General features: G+C 43.9%; 1 protein-coding gene across 3 annotated transcripts in view; it reads right to left on the bottom strand.

The window, feature by feature from the left end:
* Positions 1 to 593: 593 nt before the first annotated feature.
* The window catches only part of AQP9 (aquaporin 9), a 42,321-nt gene continuing 29,398 nt past the window's right edge, over positions 594 to 13,516 (bottom strand). For 2 of the 3 annotated variants that reach the window (XM_028100174.2, XM_028100171.2), the window contains exons 3-6: positions 11,768 to 11,905; positions 10,270 to 10,388; positions 7,373 to 7,590; positions 594 to 2,760 (exon numbers count right to left, since the gene is read on the bottom strand). In XM_028100174.2, coding sequence (XP_027955975.1) covers positions 2,586 to 2,760; positions 7,373 to 7,590; positions 10,270 to 10,388; positions 11,768 to 11,905 — 650 coding nt within the window. In that variant the 3' untranslated portion in view covers positions 594 to 2,585. Of the gene's footprint in view, positions 2,761 to 2,935; positions 3,162 to 7,372; positions 7,591 to 10,269; positions 10,389 to 11,767; positions 11,906 to 13,516 lie in introns of all 3 variants that reach the window. The other variant, XR_003608619.2, reaches the window with a different exon arrangement.

Below are 13,516 nucleotides of genomic sequence, written 5' to 3'. Positions count from 1 at the left end.
GTTTTTGCAGAACTTGAATCAGGGCACAGGGCTTCAGTGTCTTCTCTTATTCCTCCCTTCACCTTTTCTCAAATCCAGACTCTCTCAACCTCTGCATGATTGCCATTTTGGGCTGAATAATTCTTTATTGTGGGGAGTGTGGGGGTAGGGGGGCTGTCCCGTCCTTTGTTGGATGTTTAGCAGCATCCTGACTTCTACCCACTACCCACCAGTAACTCTCCTGCCCAAACTGTGACAACCAAAAATCTCTCCAGACTTGGCCCAAATATCCCCTTGCAGGGATGGTGGAAGGGACTGAGAAGGGGGTAAAGCTGCTCCCTGTAGGGAACCACTGCTCTCAAATCCATGAGGATCCTAAGCCTGAGAATCCTACCAGAAATCACCTGGCCACCACCAGACATGGTTCTCAAAGAAGGCTTAGACATATGTAATTTAACCAAGTCAATGTTATCAACCTCTGTTGCACATTTGAATCACTGCAATATTTACAAATGATTAACTGGGCCTTAGTATTTTTTTAAAACTTCCCCAAGAGATCTCAATTTGACATAGGATAAATATGTGTACTTAGCAGTCATAATACTCATAAAAACTTAAAAAAAAGAAAGGGCCACCAATTTTATTTCAAATAGGAAATATCCAGGTAGTTTCAGAGCAAGAAAAAAAATTCCATGTTGGTAGATTATAGAACATAGGCCACTGGAGACATTTCACAATTACTTTTTGTTCTGTTATCATCACAAAGCAGTTGGGAACCTGGATACCTCTGGGAATGCTGGGCTTTTTAACAGTTTGACTGAAGGTGCATCATTTGATGTAGAGCAATTTCTCTGGTGCTTGTAACTCACAGAGACTTGTCACCAAAGTGACATCAATTAGGGAACTTCACAGGGAAGAGCCCGACCAACGGGAAATTCCCCAGATGTAATGCTTGTTGACTGGCAGGGAAGGAGGCGTGAGACTTAGAAAGAGCAAGGGTGGGCTAAGGAGGGAGGCATTCTGATAATGTTTTATCAACACATGAAAAATATGACCAAACTGCAACCTCTTTCCTTTGTTAGTGTTTCAGTAACAGCGGGAATAAAACCACATGATAGTCTCACGGATAAGAGGAATTCTTAATCTCAGGAAACAAACTGAGGGTTGCTGGAGTGGTGGGGGGTGGGAGGGATGGCGTGGCTGGGTGATGGACACTGGGGAGGGTATGTGCTACGGTGAGCGCTCTGAATTGTGCAAGACTGTTGAATCACAGACCTGTACCTCTGAAATAAATAATACATTACATGTTAAGAAAAAAAAAACACACACGATGAAGGTCTTTATATTTTAGGATCCCAGGAACATTATATCCAGAAGGTGTACACATTTTGGCAGCTGCCAATCCCATGTCTTCTGGCCGGCCAAGGAGGGCTGGCCGAGATTCTTGGCCAGTTACTGATCTTCTGAAAGGTGTATGATGCAGTAGACGAGGTTCAACCTTCCGTGTGACCTTAGGCAACTCACTTAACTTCCCCAAGACTTTGTTTCCTTATCTGAAAAATTGGGGCAGCATGGCATTTACCTCGGACAGTCATTATGAGGATTAAATTAGATAATAAAGGTGAAAGTGTTTTTGTGAATTGTAAAGCCCAATAAGGTAATACTATCTTTCCTGGGACCTTCCATCCTGAAGATTCCACTAGACCAGGATCCATGGCTTCCAGTTTTGGCTTCTAGGGCCTGTGTGGAATAATGGATGAGTGCAGACACTGACTTAGCTTGTCAAATGCCTGTCCTCAAGTGGACAATTAGGAAAGTACATTTGAGTTAAAAATACAGGGTGATGTAATTTTCCTGACTGAGGTTACAGTTGTATTTTAGGTTATTACATACTAAAGACAAGAAAATTAATTGGTGCCCTCTAAAATGTAAAGAGCAAGAGATTAATCTGATAAATGGTTTCCATTAAGAAATGCCATTTGGTTTCCCAAATTTATCTTGTCTCCTGAGGTTTCTGAATGCCACAGTGTCCTTCCCCTGTGCTTTCCAGCATATTCTACTGATTCTTGTATCTCTAGGTTTGAAGAATATCTGTATTTATACCAATATAGTGGCACAACATAACTACAGAGTTAACCTATTAGCTCCCTAATTCATGGACATATTAATTGAAATCACAGTTTTTGTCTTTCAATTTAGTTTTGGTTGATACTCGAAACATAACCTTTGTGGAAGAAACAAGGCTTTCGTAATGCTTTTTCATATAGGTCGCGCAGCTGAGATCATCCAAATAAGTCCATGGTCAAGGTTCTAAGTTATCAGTGCTCGCCTAGTAATAAGGATTCTCATCAAAGGATGAAACAAGCAGAGCAGGAGATAAGGCTATTTCAGGGGACAGTCAGTGCTATTCTAGGGGAAACCGGTGAAGAAGAGGTCAGCATTACAAACTTTCCCTTGAATGCTTTTACAATTAGGAGCCTCACATGGCTAGCAGAGGAAATTGGGTGGATTCCACCCTAGTTTTATGAAAACACAGGCCCCTGGATGCCATCTTTTCTGAAGAGAATACTAGTGCAGCCAGTTGTAGACCTGAACTGAGCACACTACTACATTATCACACTAAGTTCATATTTTTCTGGTTTGTCCTCAGCTTGGTCTGTCTCGAAGTCCGGGTCAGGATCTCGGTGGTGGATTTCAATCACAAGAACATAGATGAGGCCTCCAATGACAGCGCCAACCAAAGGACCCACTACGGGAATCCACCAGAAGTTATTTCCAGCTCTGAAATCAAGCAAGAAATTAGTGACACACCACTTGGATCTTCCCCCTGGTATTATTAGCCATTCACTAACAAGCCCATCTTTCTCATGCTCATGGTTCCCTTTTAATTCAGCAAGAGCTAAGTATAAGGACATTCACTGTGCTTCACGAGCATCATCCTAGATTTTTCATATACCTTATTTCAGATGATCTGTTCCATTGTCCTATTAGTACTCGTGAGAGAATATGTCCCATTTATTTTCCTTTCATGAAAGGGAGTCCCTGAATCCACTGTCAGAATTGAAGGCATCTAGGGACAGTGTTGGTCGATTTTTCAGGAACTGCCTTTCCCTCATCCTGAAATGATGAGTCCTGGGGATTACAAATGGAAGGGTGTGGAGAGGTTCCTGGATAACGTTGGTCTAGGAGGGCAATCACAGAATAAACAATCAGGAATGTTTGTCAATGAATGAATTTAAAAAATGAAAGGTGGACATATGAATTACCTACTAAATATAATTTAATTTCATGCTGATTTTTTGAGGTCACAGCTTCAAGCTACTCTCTGATAAGGCTTTTCTGCCATGATTCCCTGTCTTCTGCAGAAGTCCTCAATGACAGTACATTATACTAGAAGTATAGCTCTGGGAGAAAGCAGGTGCCTTCGTAAATTGCCACCATCTTTTCCGGAGACAGGAAATCCATTTAAATAACTCCATAGGAAGGACCACGAAGCTCAGAAGCAAGCAAAATTGTACAATAATACTCTAAAATTATTTAAGGATTTATACATTTCAGACAAGACTTTTTTAAAGCAGGGGAATGATAAACACCAGCATTGAGGATAATGCAGAGGAGGCAGAGGAAAGAGCAGGAGCATGCGCGTATATTGAGGACTTCACAGTTGGGGAAATGCTCATGGCTGTTCTTTTTATCATTATGCTTAATAACCATATATATGTTCCATGTGGCCTGTTGTTTGTATCACATTTGAATCAGAAAGGATAATAAAGGAACTAAGCCCTGCTCTTGACCCTCATTCTTCCCTCTGCATGGCGATCCCTTCTACCTGGATCATCCCCAGAAATCCTAGCTCATGAATTCAGGCTCCAGGGCAGAGCCCTGAGGTTGAGCACCACGGCCACCAGATGTCACTCTTACTACGAAGGAGAGAGGACACTGCACTTGCCTGCTCTCCATACCCAGAAGTGGCGAGCCCCCCAATCCAGGAGGGCTTTCCTATGAGAGGCACATGGGCTTTAAAGAGCTAGGAGCCTTCTCTTTGGTAAACACATGAAACAAGTATAAGCCCCCTTATTTTTCTCTCATTTCCTTTCTCTCATCGTGATTTAACCGCAAATCTCACTGTCCTTTAACAGATTCGGGTCCCAGGTATCTGCCAGGACTCACGTCCTTCTTTCACTGGCCGGACTCTCAGGGCTGAACATGTGGTACCAGGGTCACAGCTCAGACATGGCGGCCCTCGCGCGTGGCTTCCTGCCTGGCCGGGTCTTACGTGCCCACAGTGTCATCCGCATGCCGTGATTTGGGGGATGCCAGGACAACGTCTGTGTTACTTGCTTAAGGTACGCACCACCATCAGGGATTCATTCCTTTGGGTCAACTATTTAAAATATTAACAATATCCCTGAGATCCTTCATCCATGAAGTCATTAACACCTTAATGTGAATTCGTGGAGAGCGCTTAGATGGAAAACCTCCTAATTAAGGGAAGAGCCAGAGTCAGACAGGGTCTATTGACTTGCCCTTGTCAGGGCAAGTCTCTGGTGCCCCCCACACACGGTCATCCTCACTGCCTGCCAGAGAGGGACGAGTGGGGACCCGAGAGTTAGGCGGTCTTGGTCTTATCTGACACCAAGCTAGGGTATCTCCTGAGATGCTTACCAGGGATGAGGAACCCTGAAAGGGTGGGACGATCTAGGAACACCCTGGAGATCGGTTATCCCTCCAAGATTTTCTTGGGAAGTTTTGAAGATCACCAGCCAGCCAGCTCTTTCCTAACTGGTTTCTGCTCCTCTATCTCTCCTTTTTAATCCATTTTATGTAGTGATGTCAGATTACTTTAGTGAATTGGAGTTCTAAGCATGTCAAACTTCTGCTCTAAATCCTTCCATTGCTTCCCATAATCTATGGAAGAGGGAGCAACCCAGACCCCAGTCTTTCACTCTGGGAGTCTAGAGCCTCTGTGATCCGACACGAGTTGTCCTTTCCAGCCTTCTCCACGCACCCTTCCAGCTAGACGAGATCACTTGTTAGTTTAACATTCCGTCTTTGTAAACAGATCCTCTCTGCCTGAAATCTCCTCTCTGTCCCCCATTTAAGCATGTCCAAATACTATAAAATGCCCCTACTTCCACCCCCGTAATTCCTAAATTTGGAGCTGCAAACCTCTCAAGTGCCTGAGTTAACGAGTCAAATCTCCTTAATGGCACTAGGCAGCTTCAACTGGTGCAAGCGCCTATGCTGAGCCCGCTGAACAGAACACAAAGGAAGCAGAAGGGCAGCAGCTGGGTTTCATCATCTCCAGCCCGGGGGCCTTGAGCAAGAGATCAGGTTGCTGCAGGGGTGGATAAACGAATGCACGAAGGGAAAAGACCCTGACACAGAGGGACATGGAGCTGGTCTGGCAGTAGGGGATTCTAGCATTTTGCCACAGACATGATCTCTTACTATATACTTAAAGCCAAGGGAGGATAGGTGAGCCCTCTATTGATCTTAGAAGCACCACCACTCCTAGAGCTTTGGGTGAGTCACAAAACAGGGCTCAAAAGGAGGCCTTCGAGGTCTATTTGTTCCAGGGGTCTGTGTGAAGCTAACAGAGGTGACCTGGCTGTGGGGGCAGCAGTCTCCTAGAGTGAGGCTCGGGGAGGTGGGATTAACGAAACTCAGGTTAATTCTGGGCTCTGGGAATCTTTCTGACATGTTTTTCATTCTCCATCAGGAGGACACAAAAGAACCTTCTTAGTTGGGGACATTTTGTTCAACCTTTTCATGTCCTAGCGGTAATCATTCTGGAACAAGAGCTCCTCACCCGTGGTACTCTTAACATTTTTGGCCAAATAATTCTTTGTTGTGGGGATCTGTCCTGGCTACTGTAGGATGCTTGGCAGTGTCCCTGGCCTCTCTCTACCCACTACATGCCAGTAATAACCTTCACCTCCACCCTCCCCAGTTGTGACAACCAAAAATGTCTCCAGGCATTGCCAAATGTCTTTGGGTGGAAAAAATTACCTCTGGTTGAGAACCACTGGTCTAGAAAACTCATTGCATTATTAGTTTCTTAAAGATAGGAGATGTTGCTTGATTTTCTTTGTATTTCTCATCTCCTAGGACATGCCAGGCACATAGCATTTGCCCATTCTTTCATTCAGACTTTATTGACTTCTCCTGAGACTCTGTATATGCCAAGCCCTGGTCTTGTTACTCTGGGGGCAGCGGTGAGGAAGCAGCCAGGTCCCTGTCCTCAGGATGCTTACATTCTAGCAGTTCTCAACCCTGTCTGTGGTGGTGATATGACTGGTGTCAGTTATTTTAATAGCTACTTTTTCACACTGGTGAAGACAACCCAAACTTTCACTTAAATAAGTCATCACATGTGTATGATTATATGTACAGGTCAGCATTTAGGGACATTCAAGTCTTTTCTCACAGCAAATATCACTAGAATTTCCTCACACGTGTCTTTCCTACTTCTCTTTCTCCATGTGAGAGCCCTGCTACTTGATGAACCAATGTAAGTTCCTTTCCCACAGAGAGATGTGCTAAGTGGGTGGGGACAGACCACTGTGATTGCATGGGGCAAAAGTGGGAAGGAAAAATGGGCACATGTGTCCTGGAAGATTGGTACCAACAGTTGACGTATTTCCTCAGCACATTCTGAGGTAGAAAGTATGGCGTCTTGCCATTTCCTGTGCATGGGCTCTCTTTCATATCTGTTCCACCAGGGATTTCCTACTCATATCTCAAGACCCAACTCAGCCCTCACTTCTTTGGTGACGCCTTTCCCAACCTCTGAGGCATAGCTAGTCACTCTCTTGTCTGCGTTCACTAAGCACTTTGTTTTGGGGGTTGCCAGAGCCCTTACTATATTGCTCAAGGCTAGTGTTTTAGCTGATTTTGAAATCTCCTTACGTAGCACAGTGACCACAGCACAGATGGTGTTCAGTAAAGATCTGCTGAATGAGTGAAGCATAGCATGGTTCACTAGCAAGAGCCCAGTAGTCGTATCAGAAGATGGAAATTCTAGGTGCAACTTTATCACAAAGTGAATCTGCAGACAACCTATACAACCAAAATACTCACATAAAGCCATCTACTAACTGAGGATTTATTATTATTATATAGGGTAGGCCTATCTCTTTTGAATTTACCTGGACCCTCTCTCTGTCTCTCTCCCACTCTCTTTCTCTTTATCTGTGTCCATGTGTGTCTCCCCCTTCCCCCACACCCCAAATCACAAATCGTCAGTGAAACAATCCACACTGATGACCAGAGCATGCACTTAATCTCCATGCTCCTAACTGAACTCTCCCGGACCTCCCCGGTCCAAGCACAGCCCTTCCCAGTGAGGCACAGCGTGAATCTCTCTTCCCCCGACACCGCCATTACTTACGTGAAGACCTCAAACCCCCAACCTGCCAAAGCAGTGAAAAGTCTGGGACTCAGGTCTCGAGCTGGGTTCATGGCACAGCCACTGTTCAGTCCCAAGGAAGAAGAAATGACAATAATCAGGAGGCCAATGACAACGGGCTCTAGGCCTTTGGGGACTCCCAAGTTTCTGGAGTCAAAAATGGCAAAGACAATCATGAGGAGGAACATGGTGGCCACTACCTGGGGACAGAGAAAATGCACAAAGGATTTAACTTGTATTCTGCTCACTCACCCACCTCAGAATTCACTCCCTCTTGTTAAAAACAAACCCGGTGATAACTAACACGCACTGTGCCAGGCTCTCTTCTCATCACAGCAATCCTAGATGTGGGGCTAGCATCATTTACACATTAGTGACGTGCCAAGGTCACCTACTCAGTGGCAGTCAGGTGTGGACCCAGAGAGTTCGGCTCTGGAGACTACTAGCTTGACTACAACTATCCTGCTAAGCTACCATCCCGCTAAACAGAAAGGCAAGCTGCCGGCTGGCAAAATGGTTAAAGATGCTCAGTCAAACTGGTGAGAAAAACAACGTGAGACATCAGTGGATACGTGGGCAAAGGAAATGAAAAGAAAATTCATAAGAGAAAAGTAGAATTAAGAAGGAAAGAAGTGGGAAAAACTAATTTGTAATGAAAAAAGGCAAACAGTACTAAACATTAGGGAAATGATACCAGTTCTCTCAGGCTCTTCTAGTAGAATGACACATGCCACTTTCAAAAGGAATGAAGATACTGTCCTTTTCGATGAAAGCCAAGGTTTGAGAGAGAGAAAGTCAGCCTTCTTTCTCTCTTACCTCTAATGGAAAGGACCTGAATTCACATGAGAAATCTCTAATGAGATAGCCCAGCCCCAATTGCTAGAAAGGTCTTCCTTTTATTGGGTGTAACTTTATCTCACCATAATTTCATGGACTAAATATCTTATAATTAGTGTATAAATATTACTGTATATATATTATATAATTAATATGTAAGTATATTAATATTTATTGAGCACCTGTTATGTACTAACTTCCACCAAATCTCCATGGAGGGTGTACATACCAAGCCTAACTTCTTTTGCACTTGACATTCCTTCAACTCTTTGAAAGCTACTAGTCCATCCCATCACCTCCAGCCCCACAGCTCCCACACACACACCTGCTCTAGAACAAACATCCCCATTCTCCACTCATTGTTGTGTGACATCATTAGCTTTTGGTTCCTCTCTTGTAGTAGTATGCCCTCTTGAACTGTGACATTTGGAAATGAGTCTAATACTCCCAGTACAGAATAGAGTATAAAACCCTAAACTACTTCATTTGAATACTATCCTTCTGTTTTTTCAGCTTATGAGAACATTCCTTTTTCTCTGGCAGCTACATCTCTCTGTATCTTTGCCACCAAAACTTTTCTCATCATCCCAGCTCATTTAGGCTCTTGGTTCCAAATGACTAATGTGATTCCCACAGTCCAGTTTCCCATCTAATTGTCTTCACTTTTGCATTGTTCCTTTTGTCCTCAGGTGCTCATTTTGTTTTTTGCTAGATTCAAAATTCCTGGGCAGAGACTGTTTACAATGCATTTTCCTCATATTATTCACTTCGTCCTTACAAAGTAATCTGATAAGTGCTCATATTATCCCCACTTTACGAGACCCCCAGAGTTCAGTAATTTAGCTAAAGTTGCTCAGGGAGTTGGCACAGAACTGTTATTTTAATTCAGACACTCAGACTCCAAATCTCAGATCTTTATGACTCACGTTTACTTGTCAGTCCCTCAAGCTCCAGACACAGGGCTGAGCATACAGAGAAGGCTCAAGAAAGACTTGTTGGTTGCCTGTTTGGTTTGTTGATCAAAGTGGAAAGGAACAAGACTGAGGGCATGAGGGCATGGTTTTTTCATCTATCCATCAAACGGAGGTGGGCAGAGTTGGCAATCTGGAAGATCCCTTTTATACACATGTCCACTCTACCCAGCCCCATCGTGATCACAAGAGAACAACTGAGAGTTGCTGGAGATGTCCTCCCTCCCTCCCTCCTTCCTTCCAGGCTGACCAGCAGCCTTTTTGGGCTGCAGTAAGGGAGGAAGAGGCTATCAGGTTGACAATGTTCGTCCTGCCACAAATTGACCAGAAGAACTGTGCTACTGGCTACATCACAGATGTCTGGGTGCAGCTTGTTGAGATGTCCATAGGGCAGAGACACTTCTAGCTACCTCGAGAGGTTAGATAAACCTATGCAACTGAGGAGACACAGAGGATCAGTGATACTCTAGGCTCAACTGCCACACTTCACAGTCCTTGAATTGAGATAGAAATGTCTTTTCTTATAGCCTCCATGTTCAGAGCACAGAAGAGACAGTGATCAGAAAGCAAACTCTATTTGCCCCTTTAGGGGTTGAAATGTCCAGTTGTCCACTCTTTTCTGGACCTCAACCAATGTGAAACAAGTGTATGCATAGTTTTTAAAGATTTACATCGTTTATTTTTAGAGAGAGAGAGAAAGCAGGGGGAAGGGCCGAGGGAGAGAGAGAATCTCAAGCAGACTCTCCGCCCAGTGAGGAGCCTGATGACCCCAGCTTGATCCCATGACCTTGAGATCATGCCCTGAGTTGAAATCAAGAGTTGGGCCACTCAATCAACTGAGCCACCCAGGCACCCTCAAGTGTATCTATTAAAGAGGAAACAGAAAACTTTTTTAGTGGTATCAACTTTGGTAAAGGGAAAAACTTGTCAAAAATGCTTGCGTTATGCCTAGTGACCTCTGACTTTGGAAACACAGCCTTTTCTTTTTGATGGACTATAATGCTCCTGTGCATTCCCCTTATTAGATCATATCTTTTCACCAAAGTTTGATCTTTGTTAAATGATACTTACTTGGTCTGCAAATGCATTCGTCAGAGACAGATATGGAGCTGGGTATGTTGCAAAAATGTGTGCTGTTGCATTTTCTCCCACAATGAGCAATTTTCCACCAGCAAAGGCCATAAGTCCGTCTATGGAAGAAAGAACTCTCACCTTAGTGCTCTCTGGGCAAAGCTGAGGGAAGCCCATGCCCAGTCTTGTGCTAAACAGCTGCAACCCAACACTCAGCTTCAGCTTAGCAGATCCACACCATTTGCCTCTCCTCACTTCATAGCATGGCAGTTTTAGAGATGCCCAGAGAAATTCTAGCATGTCGGGTCAAAGATAGAAAGCCCTGGCTGCCCTCCATGGTTCACTCCACACTTGAGCCATCCTTAGCCAGTGGGTCCGGGGAACTAATTTTTTGGAGGGGAATTCTTGGAATTTTCGAGGTCAACCAAATGGCAAGGTGGAGCTTCAATCTACTGTAGGTAGAATTCATGAATCCCAGGGGGTTCTCAGTAACCCCTAATACCAGTCCAGAAATTGAGGGTGTTGTGGTACAGCGAAGATGCCCTTAGTTCAAGGGAGACCACAGTCCTCGACACAGCCAATGCCAACCCCAGGTCTCTCCTGCCACAGCAGCTGGCTCTCCTGAGTTTCTGATCTGGTCTCAGATCTTCCATCAGTCCTCTTAAGCTCTATTTCTCAGAAGGACATTCTGTGGGAAGAAGTCTCCATCCACAAAGTATTTCTTGAAGGCGCAGTTCTTAAATTCTAGCTCCTAGAAGCTTCAGTTTGAGAGTCCTAATGTACTGAGACTTACCTTGGGTTAGACAGAAGGATTACTTCAACCATTGATTTCATGCAATCTCAAGATTTTTAGTTTGAGGGGTCTTAGAAGTCAAGTCTCTTATTTTTCAGAGGAGGAAACTGAGAATGACAGAGTCAGATGACTTACATGTAAGTCCCCCATCTACTTACTGACACAACACAGAATTAAAGTCTGGGTCTTCGATCGCCAGTACTGTTTCTCTCCCAGGACTGTTACAGAACAGAGGTCCTGGTTGTTGGACAGAATGTGGAAGAGATTCTCCACCTAGCCTATTCTCAACCGTGCCCCTTCCTTCAAAGACTTTGTTCCAGATTCCTTCTCTGAATACTTAATCATCATCACTTTTGCTACCAGTCAACACCCTCTCTCCCAGCCAAGTCAGAGAAAGTTTGTGGAGAAGCCACTGGCCTACTGCTTATTTTGTGCAAGGTCACACTGTAGTACTGAATGGACCTAAAGATAGACTTCTAGTTCTGCCCTCCATTTAAATTGTGACCATTTTCTGAAAAAGGCTTCATGAATTTGTCTTAATGATAATGTTGGCCCCATCATTCAGAACTTTGAATACTTAGAACTGCCTGCCAGTTGTGGAACACTTCCCTGTTCTTGCCTTATCTCAGCTCTTCCTAGCAAGTAATTCTGACTTCCAAATTATGGCCAGCTCTCCCTAACCTCTGGGCTCGGGGACCTACTCACCATGGTAAATGCCAAAGAGGGTTGCAGCTCCTGCAAAGGCTCCCAAGAACTGGGCTCCCACATAAAAAGGAAATTTGAACCATTTCATTCGTCCAAAGAGACACATTGCAAAAGACACAGCTGGGTTGATGTGGCCACCTACAAGAAAGATCAGATGATTAGGGATGTTAGCAAGAGGCCAGGGAGAATTATTACACAGAAAACCTTATCTAGAGACCTCAGGCAGAACTCAGCCTTCCAGGTAGGGAACTGTGTGAAGAGACAGACACCTAAGTGTATGTGAGTGTGCATGTATGTGTGTGTGTGTGTGTGTGTGTGTGTTTGTGTTTGAATGGGGAGGAAAGGCAGACCAATAACCCACATGCATCATTAGACACTGTCTAGGAAGTTCAGGTTTCTGAAAAGGGAGTCAGATATGGGAAGAAACTTGTACTCAAGAGGCTCATTTTGTATCTCTATCTACTATCAATGGACCTCTACCCAGCTATCATCTATCTACCAGGCTTTTATCTATGTATAAAACAATAACCTCAAAGAGATGGGTATAAACTGTTAACTTCAATATATTTTTAAGTCAATATATTTATACAATATGTTGTTTAAGGTTTAAATCTGCATCTAGCAATTCCTCAGCCCACGTCCAGAGGATATAAAACAATCTTAAGATGGAAAAGAGATGTCTAAGGGAAAATAAACCTTGGCTGGTGGGCTGTGACTCTCGCTCAGGTAAGGGGCTCAATTTACTTTGAGGTAATCACAGTGTCTGAGTGGATTCTGCTCAGTTCCTCTGCATAAACCATGTATTTCTCTCACACACAAAACGTAGCAACACTTCCAACACTGCAACCTAAACTCCTGCTAGAGAAATCAGCCTCCTGGTTTCTCATCTAGTCACCAGATCAGATAATGGGTTTGCTCAGTGGTAGGTCACCAATACCCCAGCCGGCTTTGCTAGTAACAGCAACAACATTTACTGAACACGTGCCATACATTATTATTGGGGTATTACATACATTTGACCCTTAGAAGAACCTAGTGAGATGGGTATTACTCCAATTAACTGGTGAGAAAACTGAGGCATAGAAGTTAAGCAACTTTTTTAAGGCCACATGATTAGTTAAGTAGTGGAAATGGGATATTCAAATGCAGGTTGATATGAATTCTAGAGTCTATGTTCTATGTTATACCACTTCCAGACCTCCTTCACCATCTTTATAAGCCTTCCCTGCCTTAGTGGGCAGAAAAAAAATTTTTTTTCAAATATCATCTTTGAGTGCATATGGGCTTAGTTCCTAAAAATGAAAGATGTTCATTTGAAGAGTACACTTTGTGTGGAGGGTGAGTTAGAGTCACTGTCAATGTGACCACATTGAAATGTGGACCTTTGGGGTGGGGACATAGTTGTGAACAAGAGATGATAATGATGATGATGAAGGAGGAGAAGGAGGAGGAGAGCAGAAAAAGAAACTTCACCATCTGATTCTCTACAGAACCTGTAGGTCAGGCTGCTTCTGGAAAGTCTCCCCCTGTGAAGAAAGCAATGCTCTTCTTAAGTCTCTAAACCAAAGTGGGCTGGCAGGTAGTGGTTCTCACTGCTGGCTAAGCCACAGGGTCCTTTCTTCACCTGCCCCTGCCATTTAGGGGCTAATATGAGGGAAAAAATGCCAATATATCAAAGTATGGGTGATTTCCTGAAGCCTTACAAATACCTCAACTGGTTTGTTTTACTTTTAAATCTAAGAAAGCCAC

This window comes from Eumetopias jubatus, unplaced genomic scaffold (assembly GCF_037043125.1).
Source record: "Eumetopias jubatus isolate StellerSeaLion01/CBP00866 unplaced genomic scaffold, mEumJub1_p1.0 scaffold_7, whole genome shotgun sequence".
NCBI lineage: Eukaryota > Metazoa > Chordata > Mammalia > Carnivora > Otariidae > Eumetopias > Eumetopias jubatus.
Note: the sequence above shows the minus strand (reverse complement) of the source record. Positions and strands in the feature narration are given on the sequence as shown.